The 19,783-nt window shown below is 37.6% G+C and overlaps 3 protein-coding genes across 6 annotated transcripts; 1 reads left to right on the top strand and 2 right to left on the bottom strand.

Annotated features, from left to right (window-relative positions):
* Positions 1 to 3,338: 3,338 nt before the first annotated feature.
* snx5 (sorting nexin 5) lies at positions 3,339 to 9,174 on the bottom strand. Of its 2 annotated transcripts, none has more exons than XM_088420686.1 (13): positions 8,805 to 9,174; positions 7,936 to 8,040; positions 7,744 to 7,854; positions 7,530 to 7,651; positions 7,320 to 7,443; positions 6,922 to 7,017; positions 6,671 to 6,776; positions 6,218 to 6,293; positions 6,062 to 6,101; positions 5,883 to 5,969; positions 5,373 to 5,532; positions 4,957 to 5,042; positions 3,339 to 4,434 (listed from the first exon to the last, which is right to left on the bottom strand). In XM_088420686.1, the coding sequence occupies exons 1-13, from the start codon at positions 8,838 to 8,840 to the stop codon at positions 4,384 to 4,386; spliced, it is 1,200 nt and encodes a 399-aa protein (XP_088276812.1). In that variant the 5' UTR covers positions 8,841 to 9,174; the 3' UTR covers positions 3,339 to 4,383. The 2 variants fall into 2 exon arrangements, with proteins under 2 accessions (XP_088276812.1, XP_088276811.1); XM_088420685.1 differs by lacking the exon at positions 8,805 to 9,174 and adding an exon at positions 8,460 to 8,554.
* On the top strand, positions 8,825 to 15,863 carry mgme1 (mitochondrial genome maintenance exonuclease 1). Of its 2 annotated transcripts, XM_088420688.1 has the most exons (6): positions 8,825 to 9,200; positions 9,277 to 10,023; positions 10,090 to 10,309; positions 11,795 to 11,927; positions 12,000 to 12,130; positions 13,134 to 15,863. In XM_088420688.1, the coding sequence occupies exons 2-6, from the start codon at positions 9,516 to 9,518 to the stop codon at positions 13,147 to 13,149; spliced, it is 1,008 nt and encodes a 335-aa protein (XP_088276814.1). In that variant the 5' UTR covers positions 8,825 to 9,200; positions 9,277 to 9,515; the 3' UTR covers positions 13,150 to 15,863. The 2 variants fall into 2 exon arrangements, with proteins under 2 accessions (XP_088276814.1, XP_088276813.1); XM_088420687.1 differs by having other exon boundaries at positions 8,825 to 10,023.
* On the bottom strand, positions 10,870 to 19,777 carry LOC148420287 (glycine N-acyltransferase-like protein 3). 2 transcript variants are annotated; one of them, XM_088420689.1, is made up of 7 exons: positions 19,310 to 19,777; positions 17,590 to 19,192; positions 16,229 to 16,356; positions 16,036 to 16,143; positions 15,834 to 15,954; positions 14,941 to 15,073; positions 10,870 to 14,012 (listed from the first exon to the last, which is right to left on the bottom strand). In XM_088420689.1, exons 3-7 carry the CDS (start codon positions 16,301 to 16,303, stop codon positions 13,613 to 13,615), a joined length of 837 nt encoding a protein of 278 aa, XP_088276815.1. In that variant the 5' UTR covers positions 16,304 to 16,356; positions 17,590 to 19,192; positions 19,310 to 19,777; the 3' UTR covers positions 10,870 to 13,612. The 2 variants fall into 2 exon arrangements, with proteins under 2 accessions (XP_088276815.1, XP_088276816.1); XM_088420690.1 differs by having other exon boundaries at positions 19,058 to 19,777.
* Between the last annotated feature and the right edge of the window lie 6 nt (positions 19,778 to 19,783).

The raw sequence follows: 19,783 nt of genomic DNA, 5'->3' as shown, positions 1-19,783 counted from the left end.
GTTTTCAGACGTTTTTAAAAGTAACGTTTTACGTCCATGTTAGCTGTGATTCTGCACTGGACACACTGCCATTCAATCAAAGGGCCATTTCAAGTATCATATATGACCCAAAAACTCTTAATTGTTATTATTACTGATCTTGAGATTTGGCCTACGGATGAGGTTTTGTTATATGTGCACAAAGAAAATTACAGGGGAGTTTTATGTTGACCTCTTAGGAAAGTGACTTCAAAACTTGTTTTGCTCCTGTTATTCACAACCTAAACTCAAAGGTCTAAGACAGCTTTTTCATTTGTTCTGTGTTGATGAGCAGTTCAACTTGACCAAAATTATGATGCCGCATGGGACAGCATGTTGGAAGTTCCAGCAATTTCACACAACCGTTGAAAAGAAGTGAAGCATCATTCCACAAGACACAAATCGGCAGCTTAATAGACTCTATGCATATGGAATGCATTGCAATGCATGAGGCAGACAGCGATCAAACCTCATACAATTTGGTTTTCTGACCCCCCCCCCCCCCAAAAAAAAAAAAAAGGAATTAAACTACATTTTAGAGAGGTTTTTGACTGTGTGTAGCCTCAGGCACACTTAAGCAACAATTATGTTGCCCAATCAACATCTTGGCGGATCTTGGCGGGCCACAACTGAAATAGTATGCTAAATGGTCTTTCACTTATATAACGCTTTTATACCTTGGGTACTCAAAGCGCTTTACACTAACTAGTCATTTACCTACTGATGACGCAGCATCAGGAACAACTGGGAGTTCAGTGTCTTGCTCAAGGACACATCAACAAGGTCTTGATGGTCAGGGGATCAAACCCACGGCCTTTCGGCTGGAAGACAATCACTGGAAGACCGAGCCATTCCACCCCCGTATCTCAGTAAAGGAGTATTGCATACTCACAGAATTGAGATAAATTTGTGAACAGTATTGTTTTTTTTTTTTAAATGGGCCATTTAGTGTACACTGGAAAAGTATTTGCTCTTTGAATTCAGCTCATCGTGACAATTGGGGGCATGGAGAAAAGTGATGACATTTTGATTGGTGTAATAATATATAATTCAGTCAATACCAAAGATTACATCTTTCAATTACTTGGAATTTTGTATGAAATTTACACTGGTACTTTTTCTTAACAGTACCTGATGTCGGTTGGCCTTTAATCAATCTGCTATTAAATGTAAAGTCATCATCCAGAATTACAAACGTTGCACAATGATATCAAATATTTGTCTTGTTAACACGATAAACATCCAGCTAATAGCCCATTTTGTAATGTGTGTTTGAGATCAAATGGCAGGCTGGGCAGGGCACTCTAACCTCAGAAAAAGTCAAGTATTGATTTTTGACATTAATGTATTATTTTAGGCAAGACATTCAGTATCTTGCATTTCAGAGGCAATTATTACATGCTGCGCACCTAATGGGTGTTAAATATCTGTTTCTACAGTCCTTTCAACTCAAGTCCACCTGTAAGATGTCTTTCTCAGCAGATAAGGCAGTTCTGGTGAATCAGTTATTTTATATCCATTTGACCTTACTGCATTCAAAGCTCTTGTATGCATTTATCTTGAGAGCCATGGAATAAGAGGCAGGTGGTTTTTTTTTTTAGTAATTCAACGATGATGTTCCATTATCAACCTGCAAAATGTTTAAAAATAATGAAACCATTTTTGCTATTCATTTCGGTTTTTGCAAAAAAAAAAAAAAAAAAAATCATCTAGTACAATGAGTGCAAATTGCACCGTATGTGACCCTCCATTAATGAACTGTATTGTATATTTACTTTTGGAGGCATCAGATAGTTTGGTTGCATTTTTTAATTAAGTACATGGTTTCTACATATTTGGAGTGTAAGAATTCTAAACTTTTTTTACGTACATTATATCAAGGTATCAAATGAGTCATTTGCTTGAATTTATGAAAAATATTTCTTTTGAGGTATCTTTTTAAAAAGCATGAGCAAAACCCTCATTAAACCACATGAAACTTTTCCACCTCGTTGAAAGTTCAGTGTCTGACTGGAGAGGGGCTGGAGAAGGGTTCATGAGGCAGCGGATTAGACACATCGCCTGTCAGTCAGGCAGACGTTTTCTGTAATGGAAAGAGACTTCTAGGAAACTAAGGCTTACAAAGCATTTGTGATATGTTTTATTGTTCCTCTATTCATGGCATTCTTGGTTTAAAGATGCAGAGGAAATTCAAAATCATTATTCAAAATCCGCTGCACTCCCCTCACCTTTTAACCACGAGCACCATTTACAAGAGTAAAATAATAAAAGTGCATCGTGAGGCTTCATTTTCCCATCACTAAAGCATTTCTACATCAACATCCCACCTTATCTGATTGACAGGTGGCTTGTCCAAAATCTCATGAACCACCTTTGATGTTATTTTGCTCCTGTAGATGGCACTCTTGAAGATACAATGGAAGATTTATACATTTCCAACGACCTAGCCTTTTGTCTTTAAACAGGAGCACCATCTAGAAGAGTAAAAAAAAAAAAATCACAAGTGGCATAAGAGGCTTCATTTTCCCTATTGCTAGTTTTTCCTGACACAAATTGTACTTGACAGCATGAAACAATCTAGATTGCTCAATTTGGTTTACAAAAAATACTTTTGGAAATCATTTTTTAGAACATTTGAAAACATGGTATTCTGTACTTTGTCATCATTTTCCCTACATTTTAATACAGTACCTGTAAATTCAGTAAATTTGGTTCCATATTTGCATAGGAATTCTGTATGTCAATTTGACTTCTTGTAATGTCACAAACAATCAGGTAAGATTCAAAACTACTCGCTTAGACTGTTTTCCGAAAAATGTACTATAACATTTACATCGTTTCAATTCACACTTGACGGTTGAACAGTCACTCTAGAGGTCCAAAAACGTTTTTACAAGTCATTATAAAGTCACATTTCCACGGTTAAGTCCTTTTTCAATCTTGCAAATAAACAACATAAACATTATGATCCAGATATAGGAGAAAATTCAAGTTCTGGCCTTTGGACCGTAATCTCAAGCTATCTATTTGCTTGCTCTAATCGCAGTTGCCAAACTTATCTGTTTGCACTGATGAGTAGTCAAAATTCCATTGGCACAACATTGCTATTTCAGCCAATCAAAACTCGAGAAAGCTTCTTGTCACAATGGCTGCACTACAGATGGGATTCTATAGATGTGAACTTCCCTCAGCAAAAAAGCAAACGTTTTTCAGTATTCCTGCTGTCATGTGAACAACTAAGTGCAAAGTAATGACTACTAGCTACTGCATACACTAGAGGACCATATTTTGATAAATAAAGGGAGACCTTGATAAAGATATGACTGGTAACACACTGCATTTCACATTTATTTGATCTGTTCACAGAATTTGACATCAGACCAATCTTGGTAAAGTAGGATTTATTCATATTTGTTACAAATTTATAAAATGCTGATGTTGAGTAAGAAAAGTAAAAAGGAATTCATACTGTTTGAATCAGAAATGCATTTGTTTTAGAAAACTATTATGTACTAAACACATTAATGTGCGTGATGACTGAATTTTGTTGTTGTCATAGTACTTTTTTTTCTCATTTGTTTTAACATCTGGGGGTCTACCACAATACATGAGAACCATTGATGCAATGGGTGATTCAAGACAGAATAAGGTAACATTAGATTGGAAGGGGAAAGTATTAAGGGCAGTCAATTAGTGGGATGGAGCAGGTGATGGGATAATACCTGTAGAAGAGGTAGTATGAGTGCCTTGTGCAAACAAAACTGTGAAGTAATCTTAAAAGTTACTCAAATACATAATTTTTCTTTGCTCAAAGGAATTCAACGTTTTTCATTTCATACTGAAAGTGCATCACTGATCATTGCAAACGGATGCTGTTCAGCTTTTTGTTGCTGGAGAATCGTGAGTCTGATGTGCTAAACTTGAGTGAGAAGGAGACATTGAGAGTATTCATGGGGAAAAAAAAATCTTTTTTAAGAGATTGTGAAGCAGAATCTCATGTAGAGTCTGCAGGCAACTGACTATGGAGTTATATGGAAGTACAGTGTGGAAACGTATGAAAAAATGTTGGGTTTCTATTGTCTGCATAGAATGACAATGACATGTTACAAGCAAAACAAAACAAAAGGTAAACCTTAACAATGGAGTCAATAACTATTGGTTAGACTTCCATATATCACGGCGGTTTTGAGTTGTGGACTGAGTAACTATAAGAATGCTGAGCTAACAAAGCAGTTGGTCAAGAAGCAACAAATCGCTAAGTGGACGCTATGATGCGGTTTGAGTTCTTGTCTGCGTGAGATGCGAGGGACATCGGGATTTTATTGGTCACTTGATGGCAGGAGGACAAGAATACTTGAAGCGTTGTCAGTTGTTCTTGAGCAGCTCAATGCACCCCTGCAATAGTGTCACATTGTTCTGTGGAAAATGAAGAAAACGTCTGTAAGAAATCATTCTTGACGTCAGGCGAAATAGCAAACAGACATGAAATTATTCAATTGAGAGAAGATGCTGCATCCTTTGGTGGAAACTAATTCTTGTCTTGAAATTGGGTTTCATAGCTCTTCCATCTTGTTTATGTGGCCATCAAGGAGTAAAGGTACTAAGTGCTGTTGATTCCTATTTTCTCCCAAATACAGTGGAAGCATTATTCTTAAAACAAATTCCCCAATCAGCCAAAGTATGGTTTGAAGTCTGAAATTGACTTATATGCTGCCGCTGCTGTTTGCAGACCGCACTGCGACGGCATTTTATTTGCTACTTGCGACAGCGATTACTGCGCCATTGTCTCTACCGTTTGTTTATTACAAAAATAAAAACCGAGATTTCAGATAAGACTTTCACATTAGATAATGGGCAAAATGCGGTGACGACCACAAAACACAGTCAGCCAGGTTTGTTCAAAAGTGATTAGTACGAAGGCCCACAGTCACTCCTCACCTTGGCGTGTTTAATCTCCAGTTCGGCCATCTCTATTAGATTCTTTCGAAATGCCACAACTCGCCTGCCCTTGAAACTGGTGAGCTCTGGGAGAAACATTTTGCCATTTAAGATACAATATAAACATAGCAACAAATACATTGACCGACCACAACATTAAGCTCACCAAACCAAAGACAACATGATTTTGAACAAATCTGTACTTTCAAATACCTCTAGTTCAGATGAGCCCTCTGAGAAGTACGTTTTTCAGAATATGTATATTAATAATATAACTAGTGGTGCATCATAGCAAATGTACTGATCATCTTATTTAAGCTTAGAGGTGCAAGGTGTAGACTTGAAACAAATTCATTGTATTTTCAGTGCACATATAAAATGAGGCATTTAAATGTATTCCGCATGAATCCACAAACCTTTCTTTCCAGACTCTGAGAGTTTGTCAAATCTCTGTAGACACTGCTGCTGGTGTTCCTCAGCCTGAGGAATGTCCTTACTTTTCAGTCGAGCCTTATCCAAAGCCTTGTTGGAGTTCTCGTAGTCGACCAATGCGCGAGCCCGTCGGTAGAGAAGGTCCTAAAAATGTTATGGCCATGGCAAAGCTTGCTAAACCATTTTATAAATATTATATAAATATTTTGTTGATGCGCTATAAACGGAATACAAATAAGTTATTTAACTAGGCGTATTGCCCCATCTCATAATCGGATCGGTGATCAGTTATCGATTATTTTAGACTCACTGATCGTTGATCGGCCCCAAATATCCCGATTGTTTGAGTAGTTTTTTTCATTGAATAATTTTACTCAGGTAGGTATTTAGAGGACTGCATTTTGATTTTTACTGATGTCTTATCAAGTAACTTGACTGATTTTTAGCCACTCTACCCAACTCATTTTCTAGGACAGCTGATAGTGCTCAATCACCTTTGCCGCCTGGATATCTCGCATGTAATATCTTAGCAACTCTGTGAGCTTGAGCTCCTGATCAGATGCTACTCTTCCCTCCACTTTCTGTCGGAAAAACAACAACAAAAATCACTCATTATAAGCATTTAAAATTGATCTAACATTCACAAAAATATTACTTTCTGTTGACTACTCACTCTGAGCTTCTCAAAGAGATCTGAGAGCTTCTCCATGTGCCTGAAAAAAAAAGAATTAAAATCTAAAAATGAAACCTACGTGTTTACATCCACAGCATAATATAGAGTGAATACTGACATGAATGCAATTTTTACACAAATAAATGTAGCACCCACTTCCTATTTGCTGTGTTATCTTCGGCGGAAAGTGCACTCAGAGTGGCTGAGATCTGAATGTAATCATCGGCGATATCTGGAATGACAAAAAACACAAAAAGTAAATATAAAATCTCTTTAAAAAAAAAAAAGTGGGCATGTGCGGACACATTGTTCCCAGGCCAGGCATGAGTGCAATTACTTCTGTCTGAGTGCTCAGTGATACAATTACTGATGCTTGACAATGCATTTACATTTCACATGTCATGTTTTTGTCAAAAACAACACTTTTAAAAATAACAACTGTAAATACATGTTTCCCCACAAGTATGTAACTCTGATATTATATACATTAGATGAACTACCATACTGTATCCAAGTATATTTACAAGTACAGTATCTGTGAATCTCTAATGATGTGATATCCTGAGTCATGCATGCTGTGGAGACCCCATACAAGTTCACGTCAAATACTTTTGTGCGTGCGGGTCATCTTCTCTGCTTTGCCAGTGGAATCTTTAATTTTGCTGTAATAGTCCAGAAGGAATGTCTTCTCCTGCTCAAAAAAGTCATCGACTTCCTGTGTGTGTTGGTGGTGGTGGTGTGTGTGTGTGTGTGTGTGTGGGGGGGGGGGGGGGGGGGGGGGGAGTATAACAGTGAGAGAGCAGGTTAGATTTTGCAAGCAAAGCTTTCATTAATTCAAAATGACCCCTTAGAAGTCACACCTTAATTCCTGAGATAAGGACCTCATCCGCTGACTTCACCATGTTCTTGAAGAATCCTCCAAACATCTCCTTAGCATTCTTTCTTCTGACACTAAGCTAAAATTACAAAATGGAAATTGTAAACGCACTCAACCTTTGTAGTAAACACATTTAGAAAATGAAACAAATAACAATGCAATATACAAATCCAACTACTACACTAATTTTTGTGTGAGGTGTTATTCTGTAAACCCACCACTGACAAAAAATGACTTCATGGATAATGTAACTGCTGATCACAGCAGGATGGAAGCCATGTGTCACTACTGTCCAGTTAAAAAAAAAAAAAAAAAAAAAAACGACTTCCCTCTTAACAACTGACAACTAAGGAGAGGAAGTCAGCATTATGCAGAACTCACATCCTGGTCATACTCTAGGAAAATCTGAAAGTTTCTGTCTTTGCTTAGAATGGGATGAGAAGAGAGTCTCTGCAGGAAAACTTCATGTACTTGGACTGTTTTCTTGAACACAGCCAGGTACTCACTGAAAATAAACAACACGGGTAAAAAGCAATCTCAATGCAGCAAATTTTGATGGCTTAATGTGGATTTCATTCATTTGATGCTCACGCTTCCAACTCCTGCTTCATTTTCATGTACTCTTCCTTGGTCATAGTGGCTTCACCTTCACCCAATTTGTGCATCTTCTCTCTCGGGCTTTCAAAGTCAGGCTTTGGCGGTGCTGGGGGAATCTGGGGATGACAAATAAGAGCAGAGAGATCGAATGGGAGAGGAATTCATTTCCCTCAAAATATGCATAGGCAAAGAGGGGTGGGTATATTACTATTAAGCCAGCATAATCCTCCGTCTCCACCAGAGTGTCATGTAACCAGATGAAGTCTTCATGCTGTCGGGGAACAGAGATTTCAGGCTTCTGGAAAGCATTAAGTGTGGTCTGGGAAAACAAAGTAATTGGTCAGTTGTTTGTGAAAATTCTTTCACCATCACAAAAGAGGTTCCTGAAATCTAGTTTTACCTTTGTGTGAACTGTAAACTTGACTTTCTCTCTTTCACAGAGTGCATCGGGAATGTCAATAAGCAGAGATGCATCATTATTTAGGTCAACAGACACAGAGCGCATCTAAGGAGAAAGAACGCACACACAATGTGAAACAGACTGTAGCTCTAATTTGTGATAAAAAAAAAACATAAGCACCACTACAATAATACATTAGATTAAAATTCACAATACATAATATTAACATCAAAAGATAAGGTTCACGATAAATGAGACTATTTTATGAAAAACACAAAATGGGGTGTGACTATCACCCCAATACAGTTGCCTCTATCACAAAAAAATGGAAGTGAAAAAGATACGGTATGTACGACATACACAGAGTCCCTCACAACATCCCTAACTTATTGTGAACTGAGTAAGTGAAATTGCAGTATCAAGTTCAGATGATTCATGGAGTGTTTTCAATTGGCATTTGAAAAAAGATGAACATGGTTCAAACATTACATTATTACAAAGATTGCTGTTTCTGACGGTCTTACATTGTGTCCAGATATAGTCTGTTGCTCGTTCGGTTTAAAACTGACAATCAAGCACATCTTTCCAAATAAAAAGGCATGTCAGCGTTCTTTCGAAAAGATTCTAGCCTTTGATGGTCTACGTTACACGTTTCCAACGATGCCTTTATGTTTTTAAACACTTGAACGTTATTCGCGTCTTTTCTGCTTTGTAAACGCGTCAACATTGGCAAAGCTAATGTTAAACTGGGCCAAAAAAAAAGAAGAAACTTAGCTAAGCGTTCAGTGCATCGCCAAACTTATTTTAGAGCCCCTGATTTCGCTACAACATTTAAAAGAATGCACAGGCTACGGTCGTTTTTGCCTTACCTTTTCCTTGTCGCTTTCGTCTAAAGTAGCTGTCATAACTGGACCGAAGTCGGGTGAATAGTAGAAGTGTCAAAGGCAGTGAGGAAAGGAAGCGCTATGTCCGTTTCTAAACGAGCTAGCGGTTTGACGAGCTGTCAATATTTTTTTCTCCGCACAAGAGGATTTGTATTATCGACCGGGAACTTCCAAAATCGATCGAATATTTGCTGCAGTTTCAACTATACCACAGCGATGTCCGTGACTGGAAATGCAAATTAACTTCTTTTTTCAGCCATTATCATTAATATTACTGTTGTTTTGTTACCGCAAAGTGGTGGTAGCGGACGCCAAAGTTGTAACTAGACACCTACGGTTCGAGATTTCGAGCAGTGCGCACGGACGTAGTTTAACGCCCCGGTGAGCATTTTGGGTAATGTAGTAATTACTTTGTGAATTGCAAGGCCTTGGTGACTTTCCGGACTACATTCCCCAGATGTCCCAATTAGGATATCCAGAGAATGCAGCGCTTACTCCAGCACCAGGTGGCGGGAATTCGCAGAAACGTTGCTTGCTAACTGCACATTTGAAGAAGAAGAATGTTGCATTCGAAGTTAAAGCTGGACGAATCAAGCTGGGGCAAGTTCTAGGTCTTAATCGCAAGTATTAAGTCTGTATTTTAAGCATTGTGCGTATAAAGCAGCAAAAAAAGTCGTATGGTACACTGACAAAAACATGTTCGTTTTAAAACGTTTGTCATTCTCTGGATGTTCCGCACGGATGCTTCAATACACTTCCCTCACTTTGGGTTCTTTCGTAGCCTGCCACCGTTCTAGCTCCCGCAAGGCGGCGAGCCCGTACAACTCAGTGGACAGTGAGCGCTATTCGTCTCTTGTAAAGTCGGTCATGTCTTCGAGGGTCAGCTCTCAAACTCCTGATACGATTCAATCTGAGGATGAGCACGTGTTTGGACCAATAGTCAAAGCGCATACTCAGTCAAGACAAGAGACGAGGCTTCCTAAAGTCATGCATCCCTTTTCACATTGCGATGAAACGGAGGAGCCCGAATCAGGACCGCCAGCCCGAATTATTCTAAACCGGGATGAAAATCGGTCTTCGATACCGAGTGTGACTAGAATTCTTCAGGCGACACTTTCACCAGAGCAGCTCATTTTTCTGGAGAGATGGAAGAGGAGAATGATTGCAACATTGGGGGAGGAAGGCTTCAAAGAATACACCAGAAGTAGGTTTTGTAGAATGCCACAAATTATTCAGCAATGTGCTTCGTTTAATGACATTTGACCTTCAGATTTGTTTAGGCAAGGGAAACTTTTCCATTCAGCTCTGGAGGAAGTCCTTACGTCAGGCACAAGAAGAGAAGATGAACAGCAGCCAACTGATGTGACGGGATACATGGAGAGCATCGCTCACGTTCTGGAAGATGTAACCGCCCCAAGAGCAGTAGAGAGCAGTGTGCACCATGGCACTCTCGATTATGTCGGCATTGTGGACTGTGTGGCCCGCTACAGGTAAGTACGGTGCTCAACATTAAACTCAATTACAACATTGTAACTGATTTATTTGAAACCCGTGGGGATGTATGTTTTATACTGAGTAGAGCTGAACAAATCTCAACGATAATCTAATGGCAATTTTTCTCCTTGAGTTGGAAGGAGTTAACAATTCAAGCTATATCAGAACTATTATGCATCATAGTATATAAAGATTTTAAAATATCTACATTTATACACATGAAATTACTAAATACTTATGCAGTTTGGTAAGCAGTCACCATAATGTAATTGTCACATAGGCGTGGTGTAAACATATTTTCAAATATCATTAGCGTTACTGTTTCCTACAAGTAGTTAATGAAATGGTTGTAAACATGAACTACGCTTCTTAATCACTACTAAATAAAATAACACATGTAAAAAAAAATAATCATACCCCATTTCCATTGAATAAAGTCACAAACACTCACAGGTAGTGAGGCTTTGTTGGAGTGCTGGTTCATTGCTCAGAGCCTTAATGAAATGGTTTAAGGAGGACATCTCTTGTTTATTGAATGAAGCACAACAAAATCGTATTGAAGCATCAAATGACTTTTTATTTATTTATTTGCAGCATGCAAATTTAAATGCACAATACACATTACAAGTGTTAACAGATTGTTTGGGATTTGTTCATCAATTCACATTCCTGTTGTGACTACACCAGATAATTGTATGGTTTGTGATCAACAAAATAATATAACAAGCAGTAATAACAATAATTACTGAGAACATATCTATACAGTATATTCATCTGTCTATCGATATATAAATTTATCTACCTATAAATATCCATATATTGGCCTACCTTTCTGATTTATCGAATTATCTCTAACTATATAAGAAATTATCTGTCTCTCTGTCTCAATATGCAATGCAATACAGTGGTACTTCTACTTATGAAATAATTTCGTTCTGGAAGTTATTTCGTAACGTGAATCTTTCATAAATATAGCAGAGCCGCTTTTTACATGTAAATTGCCTAATCTGTTCCAAGCCCCCAAAACTGCTCCTAATTCCTTCAAATGAATATTATTAATTTATAAAAATGCATCATTTACAAGTCCACTGGATCAATAATATTTATTTTGGATCATGATGAGTATGCAAGTTTCCTTAAGTTTAGTTTGGGCTCATGCAAAGTGCTTCCCGTATGATGTCATTGCTCAAGTGCTAACGACATGTATATCCACTCACTTCAACACATGTTCAACCTCAGTCAAGTCAACTTTTGTAAATTACTAAAAATAAAAAATATATAATTAAAAAAAAATGTGTAGCCCTAAATGTCTAAATATATACAGCCCTAAATGCAACGACCTGTCAGCCCTAACTCCGAAACCAAAAAAATACTCCACATATTGGCTAATAATTCTCATGCAAAAATGGTCCAACATACGACTTTGCAAGGATACGTCTTCGTGCTGCACAAACTGTTTGGTTTTTCATTTGATTCTTCAGAGGTGTACTGTGTGTTATCGACTGGAAGACTTCGGAAAAATCGAAACCATTCTTGAGCAACACGTATGACAACCCCATTCAGGTGGCAGCCTATGCTGGAGCTTTGAACAGCGATGGCAGATATAACTACCAGGTACTGTATTCTATTGTTAGTGATTGTGTTTATTAAATGGAGACCAATGCTTAGCCCCACTTTATTTTGCAGGTGGAGAATGGCCTCATAGTTGTTGCTTACAAGGATGGCTCACCGGCCCACGCTCACCAAATGAACTCTGAGCTAATGTCAGAGTATTGGAAAAAGTGGCTGATTCGCTTGGAAGCATTCCGAGAACAGAGGTGAAAGCAAGCTGTGGTTTTATCCACAGTTTGGGACCAATTTGGCTTTCACTTCTTTGGAGTATGACTATTGTAGGGGTGCAAAAACTCTTAAAAGTTATCATTTAGGAAGTAGTTACTTTAATAGGCTTCAGAAATGTCATAATGCATGATGTCTCGCACAATTACTAACTTATTAGAAATGGGATGAGACCTCGCGATGGCATGAGTCCCTTGTGAAATTAAAACATCACAAGATCTATTTGTTTTATGAGTTTTTTTTTTTTTGGCTTGTTGGGTCTCAGGTCCAATGAAAAATGCAGCAAAATGCGCTCCATGAAAATGAAACAACCCACCAAATGTGGTGAGAAGGCCAGTCAACACTTCAAAATTAACCTTACCATACCAAATAATATGTACACAAATGCCTTGAAAAGCTTTTAATTTGAACTTCTTTCCCGAATAGCATCTTGCAACTACGGTGACAACTCTTTCGACTGCTCAAAAGATCCTCAATCTCGGAATGAGCCCAAGTGTCAATACCTGATGTACACAAAGAACATTAAGTTATTCTGAAATAACGCTCAATCGCCCCAAAAAAAGTTTTTTTAAAATCTGAATACCAAAATACTCAATATAAGCAGCCTTACAGGAGAAATACAGGATGGGCTTATTACAAATGATCTGTGTGGCCATATTTTGATTTTCCAGTTGAAGATATTACCAGTAAAATATTGGTATACGACAGACAGTTTTTGCAAACACTGCAAAAAATATTACACTAGCCACAGCAGCTAACTCGAACTGTTTGCATTTTGTTAAACTAGCTCAGCCGTAGTTTAAATGTTTATGTTTGCATTTGCACAATTAAGTGTTGATTTTCTTGCAGTTTGCTAAATAAAAAGAAAAAAAATCTGACCTCACTCTCGCGGACTAAATCTTGTGAGACATCTCGCCTTGCAGGATTTGTGTCTTGTTTCTTCCCCACTACCTAGTTTACTAATGTTTGTTCTTTTCATTTCAGATCCAGTGAAAGGTGATGCATTTTGCCAGTGGTGAGGCTGTTTTCACATTCATCAAGGCACAAGAGAATGGATACATATTTTAGATGATTCTCCAGACAATAAGGAATTTTAACATAGGTCAAGGGGAACAAATGTAAAATATGCATACATGCAATAGGATTTTCTTTCTTTATATCAGAAGCTAAAGTAGTTGCTGTACATTTTTTGTACACTTTTCTTTGCATTGCCCATGGCTAAATAGTTGTGTAAATTGTGACTTACAGGGTCAGGTAAATTAAATGAGGTAATGTGATTAATCCTGCAATGTCATCCATTTCAAATGAAGCTGTCATGCAGGTGATGCCGCTTGCATCACCACACAAAGAAGTCTACCGGAAATATATGATAAAAAAGATAGAGATTATGTTGCAAGGCATGTGATTTACATAAGTGTTACAAGTTTTTTCTGAAAAAATGTAGGCTGAGTTGAGTTCCAAAATCAGGGGTCCAACTCAAGCCACATCTCTCTGTAAGAGGGATCCTCATTAAAGCCCAGGCTATGAATCATCTTATATGAAACCACGTTGTCTTCCTCCACATAGCAGAAGACTGGGTAGCCATCAGAGAAGAGCCTCTTAGCCATGGTATAGACAAGAATTTTGGCGTAACCTTTTCGCCTGTACTCAGGAAGGGTGTACAACATGCCCATGGCCAGATATTCATATAAAAGCAGCCATGATACAGGCTGACCCTGGTCATCAGTAATGCAGTATGAAGGGAAGTCGCTGATCTGTCTTACAATTTTCTTGTAGCTTTTGTCGTCCCCTCCAAATTTCCAGGTTTGGTTCACCAGATGAGCATGGGAAATATTGAGGGATGAAATCCTTGATTTAGTATCACTAGGAAGAATAAATAAAAAGTCAATGTATATACAGGAACTGAATAACATGTATTTCTGCAGGGCTTAAACGTAAAAAAAATAACAGCTTCGTTGTCAGGGTATCACATTTTTCTTTAGAGATTCATACGAAGGAATAACTCGGGTTGAAGGGAAAACATTACAAGTAAAACAATTGAGATATTTTGAGGGTAAAGAAGCTATTCAGGTCATATCAATTTTCCTCCATAAACTTGAATACAACTCTAAAACCTGTCAGTTAAACTCAATATCTTTGAACGTACATCCTTCTATCTATTTTCTGAGCTCCTTACCCTCACTAGGGTCGCGGCCGGCCTGGAGCCTGTCCCAGGTATCTTTGGACAGTCGGCGTACACCTTGAACTGGTCGCCAGCCAATCACATAATCATTAAACATTTCATAAAAAATATTTCTGGCAGATGAGCAAACAAAATCAACAAGTGCTGATTGATGTTTAACATTTGAACATGGGTTTACAATGTTTGTGACATTGTAGGTTTCTACATAGTATTCCTATGATATTTTTCCCTATTCTGAGTGGCTAGAGAGGGCTGTGCACATGAGACACCATTGCATTCATGCAAATTTATGCTATATTTTGCAAGGTGAGGAAGCTTTACTGATTAAGGACATTTAAAATTAGGACAAAGAAGTGGCTTACTAAAATTATTAAGAGACCCTCCCATAACATTTAAAAGTAAGACTTGTTAAAAGATAAGTAAAGAAATTACATTTATCTTATGAAATCGCGAATTTCTATCAAAAAAATGTACACTGAAACTTGAAATTAAAAATACCCTAAAAGACCATAATTAGGGGAAGAGGAAAATTGTATAGTTTTCAACCTGACTTATAACACATTTATATTAAGAGCTATATTTTCTAATCTTATATTAAAAACTGCCAACCTGTCGAATGCTGGTGTGACCAGATGTTTACTATCGGTCAAATGTAGAAGATGTGCACATGACAGGTATTTGTGGCTGACATGTCTTTGCATTGAAACCTCTTTGAGCATGGAGTTGTAGGAATTGTCACAACCTGCAATGAAAATGCATGTTTTCACTCCTTGGCAAAATACGATGATTCAAATCCACTTTTAAGATTCTTGCACCACTGCATATAATGTACTGGCTATTTAATGTCACTTTGAAAAATGTATGATGCCAAATTCAACTATTGATTTTAGTACTAAGAGGGAGAGAGAAGTCTGGGCTTTCCTGCTAAGACTGCTGCACCTATGACCAGGCCCTGATATGCGGAAGAAAATGGATGTTTTATGCAGAACGAAATGAAGGGAAATTAATTTACAGCGACATGTTCCTTTAATGAAATAGTACAGGTTATATAAAACATTAGAGTTTGAATAATTTAACAGATGTCACTTATGTTTCTATAGTTGAAGTTCATCACAATGAAATTACGTGCCTGATATTTTCTAATTGTGTTAGAAATTGCCAACCTGTCAAATGCTGGTCTGACCAGATGGCTACTATCTGGCATGTATAGAAGATGTGCACAAGCTCGATAATTGTGACTGACTTGTCTTTGTGTTGAAACTTCTATAAGCAGGGAGGTGTGAGAATTGTCATAGCCTGCAATGAAAATGCATATAATCATTTTCATTCTTTGACAAAATATGATTCAAATCCACCTTGAAGATTCATACACCACTGCATACAATATGTGAGTGATACTTGATTATGTGTTGGCTGTTTAATGTCACTTTTATAGAAAATGTGTGATGCTAGTTTCAAACAAGTAGTCTGTTATTCTTTCAAAAAAATATCTGTGAAATTACCTCCAACAATAAACGTAGTAGTCCAGTCAATTGTATCATCTTCTAATAACATTTTCCTCAAAATCTTCTCATCAAGGCAGTAGAACATTACCTTTTTTGTCCAGTCCAAAACTTGTTTCATCTGTGAAACAAAAAATAAACTGCTAAGGTGGAAAAAACAAACAAACAACTAGCCATATTCAAAATCGGGTTACAAACTCACTTCCCGGTCAGGCCGACAAATGATGACCTTAAAATCAGGCCATGTATCAACAATAAATTGTACGCCGCATGGTTTGTTTCTGTTACAAGCAAATACATGTCCATAGACCTACAAAGACAGCAAAAGAGCAGCACTGAATTACAAAACAAAAGTTACTTTATGAAAAGTGAAAAGTTTTTCTGACAATGTCTACCTGAAAACTCTTGGGTAGGTGTTTCAAGAGAACACTCTCAGCAGTCATTAGCTCATCTTTTTGGAGGATCTTCATTTTTGGTTGCTTGACTCCAATGTAGTGTGTTCAGCAAACCTGACACCTCTTCCCTATTTAAAAAAGTTCAAAAGTCGAGATTTTATCAATAATTAACAGTTGATCACTGCTACTCATTTCAGCCATGTAGATGATTTGTTTAACAAAGGGGACGCCTTTTCCGTTTTAACTTTTGAGAGAAATGGCGTGTTCTTGTCATGTGTTATTCCTCTGTTGAGCTAGATTAACTAATCCAGACCCCAAAAAAATATTAGAGCTGGACAATCATGCAACTTGGTGTGAATAATGTGTGAACACAAACTTAATGAGTTGTGAAACTGAAACTGTGAGATACAAGCACCAGGAAGATGTGTGTGCGTGTGTGTTCTGCAGTATCATACTAGTCTCCCTTTGCAGGTAACAGAATATTTGGCTCTTGCTGCAATTTACATTACTAAAACAATGTATGAGATTTCTCATAAAATATTACCGGGTTTTTTTCTGATATCTAATGAAAGTTGTGAAAGATTTAAATATCATTTGCGTTTTTTGTGGTGATTTTAAAGAAACATCTGTTATTTTATTTTAGTCTTGTTGATCGTACACAAAACTGTTTCAAGAAAATTGACAAATTTGTTATAGATCATATTTATAAAAATGTGTATTTTTTTTTCTTACAGGATGACTGCCATTACAATGTTAATGAACATTATTTTATTAAATAGATATGAACACAATTACAACAAACGTTATAGTTATTTCCACTGTATTTTTTTGTAGTGCTCAAGTTTTGGGGCTTTTTTTTTTTTTTACCGTTGTGTCTGATGTTATGTATGGTTGTTGACGTTGTATACAATTTATATACTGTATTTTCTGAATATTTTTAGTGTATATTATTCTTTGCTTAAATAGAGGTTATTGCCTCCAAAAAAGAAAAAAAAGAGCAGCGTGTGTGGGAAGGGTCGGCGTGGCGTTTTCTTGATAAACTGACGCTAAACTCTTATCTGTAGGGAAAAAGCTTTACCGTGTCATCCTTTGCAGGGATGGAAAAGTGAACGACACGCTAGTTTGTCCTTAGGTTTTGCAGTAGCATTATAATCGGTAATTCGAAAACCTCTTGGGTCGGAAATTAAATTTACCAGGCAGAAAGGCTGATTAAGACGAAAAGGAAAGTTCTTTCAAATAACTGTCCCTTACAACTTAATAGTGTAGCGTCTGTGTTGTAATCATCTTTGTCAGTACCACGATCTCGTGTTACGTTGTAAAAATCTACTAAAAGTGACGTTTTTTTTTTAGGGTTTACTGACCTCAATTCACTTTTCACAAGAAGTCTGATGGGAGGAGATAAAGGAAATGATCTACAGTGGGAGGTACAATAAAATATTGTTTTCAAAATAAAATCTCTATGAAACTATGTTGCTATACCAGGCCTTAAGTGTACATTAGCTTTAACCGTTTGGGGTGGGAAAAAAACCCAAAAACATCTATACTTGAGTCAATATTACGTACACGAAATGTAAATGCAAAATAAGCCACAGGGAAATTTGAGTTGTGTTTTAAAAAATGAAAGTATGTCTTTAAGGTTCACCCACTCATTTTCTACCTTTTCTATTTTGCTTGTCAGCGTTGCAGAGGTCCACGTGGTGTCACGTATCCTTCTCTCTCTCTCTCTCTCTCTCTCTCTCGCTCTCTCTCTCACTCACTCAGACAAGTAAGATGAGTTGAGGCAAGTCGTTTGAAGTAGGATTTTGAAGTACTCTACACGAGAAGCGTGTACTGATAAAACTGTAGACCGCACAAATGCCAAATGAATATAGAATAAAATGCGGTTAATGCAAATTGTCTCCTTTTTGCCTTACCTAGCTGGTGAATTTTGATTAGAATGAACACTGGCCCTTGTTAAATAGGTCTGAATGTAAAAAAATGAATTTTACACCTTAAAGGGACACTGTGTAAGATTTAGACTGTTTTTCATTAAAAATGAGAACATTAAATTATACATTTTAAAAACGTGCAAATAAAAGTGTTCTTAACGACCAACATGATGTTTTTAATGTAATCATAGGTCTAGTTATCATTAAATTATATTACATGGGGGATGGCAGTTCACTGGAGGCCGCCATGTTTGTTAGGTACGGACCATGGTAAATGCAGCACCTCCTGTCCTTAATGAAAAACTGTCAAATCTTACACGGTGTCCCTTTAAAATACCCGAATAATGACTCAGAATTGAGATTTTTTTTTTGTAGAGGGGGGCTTCCTACAAATTCTGGAATCTCCAAATGAGTGAGATTCCAGATGTCTGTGAAGGCAGAAAGCAATAATTTCTGTCGTGGTTTGTCATGTTCAGTGATCATATGAAACAGTGAGAAATTGCCACTGAAATTCATACGCACATCCCTACTCTTCTCCACTTCGTTCTGGATTTGGATTTTGGAACTTTCCAAAACAAATGTGAGCTCAGATGAGGATTTCCCATTATTGGGTGGCATCAAAAATTGGCCTGTATGCCAAGTCTGGTAGATATATATTTAGCACAAATAAATGGCTAACTGATCACTGCCGCTGACTCGCTTAGCAACGTTCAAGCGCTTATACAGTCAAGGCACTCAGTGATTGCCGATGATGACGCGATCGCCGGCTTGTGTCCAACAAGTAGTGCAACTCCAGACGTATGCTTGCTGTAGTAACCGCTTGAGTCAGCACATCTTTGCAACGGCGACCAAGGCAAAATGCTCTGGGTTGAGAGTGTTTTTCTTCAAGTCTTGTGCTCACCCTCCGACAAGTTGGAAGTGCGGTGACTCACTGCTGTTGCATTCCTCTGAGCTGTTGTGGTACAAGTGGTTGCTGGCCACCTTCCCGCTGCGTCCTACTGGACGTCGCCTCAGGACTCATGAGGCCAGAGGTTGTCTATACAAAATGTTATAAATGGACTTTGAAAACTCCATCAGGTCCGTGAGCAACCTTACTGAAGTTATGCAGTTCCGAAATGCAAGATGAACTTTGAAAAATAATGCAGCATCGTACCTCCAGTGCAATTCTCTGTCTCTGTAAAACTGGGGTGTCGAAGGCAACATTGTGGTTCTAGTTTCTGTCAGAGGGCTGAAATAACTGTAAAGTCAAAACTCATTTCAAGTTGACAAAAACAAGACAAAAATAGCAAAAATAAAATTTTTGCGCTTGAAGTGGGTTAATTTTTGTTTAGCCTATTGATAAAAAAGAAATGCACATTTTGGCAATGGAAGCAGGTTTTGTGAATAACCGACATCAAGAGTACTCATCAACAAACTGTTGGCTGTCACAGAACTACAATTGCCTGTTGATGTCACTTTGGAATTGTGACATCTGTGTTCCTGGCATCCTTGGGACTTAAATGTTGCTTGTTTCAGCTCCTAACATCTTCACACAATACTTGCAATGATTGGGAATTATACTCTGCACCTGTATAAGTATCAATGTGAATTGAACTGTACTGTATATACTAGGTGCGTTGATTGGACA

The sequence above is a fragment of the Hippichthys cyanospilos genome, chromosome 8 (genome assembly GCF_059441005.1).
Source record: "Hippichthys cyanospilos isolate Australia breed blue-spotted pipefish chromosome 8, RoL_Hcya_1.0, whole genome shotgun sequence".
Classification (NCBI taxonomy): Eukaryota; Metazoa; Chordata; class Actinopteri; order Syngnathiformes; family Syngnathidae; genus Hippichthys; species Hippichthys cyanospilos.
The sequence above is the reverse complement of the archived record's forward strand: the minus strand, read 5'-3'. Positions and strand labels throughout refer to the sequence as shown.

Bases quoted from the DNA above. Each gene is read 5' to 3' on its own strand.
- LOC148420287 (XM_088420690.1), bottom strand. From the start codon at position 16,303: ATGAAGATCCTCCAAAAAGATGAGCTAATGACTGCTGAGAGTGTTCTC. The intron at 16,144-16,228 runs GTAGACATTGTC...CTGTCTTTGTAG, and splicing joins ACCTACCCAAGAGTTTTCAG to GTCTATGGACATGTATTTGC. The intron at 15,074-15,833 runs GTAATTTCACAG...TTTTCATTGCAG, and splicing joins TACTACGTTTATTGTTGGAG to GTTGTGACAATTCCTACAAC.
- snx5 (XM_088420685.1), bottom strand. From the start codon at position 8,516: ATGTGCTTGATTGTCAGTTTTAAACCGAACGAGCAACAGACTATATCT. The intron at 7,444-7,529 runs GTGAGCATCAAA...GTTTATTTTCAG, and splicing joins ATGAAGCAGGAGTTGGAAGC to TGAGTACCTGGCTGTGTTCA. The intron at 7,018-7,319 runs GTGAGTTCTGCA...TTGTAATTTTAG, and splicing joins TCCTAGAGTATGACCAGGAT to CTTAGTGTCAGAAGAAAGAA.
- mgme1 (XM_088420688.1), top strand. From the start codon at position 9,516: ATGTTCGTTTTAAAACGTTTGTCATTCTCTGGATGTTCCGCACGGATG. The intron at 10,310-11,794 runs GTAAGTACGGTG...TTGATTCTTCAG, and splicing joins GACTGTGTGGCCCGCTACAG to AGGTGTACTGTGTGTTATCG. The intron at 11,928-11,999 runs GTACTGTATTCT...TTTATTTTGCAG, and splicing joins ATGGCAGATATAACTACCAG to GTGGAGAATGGCCTCATAGT.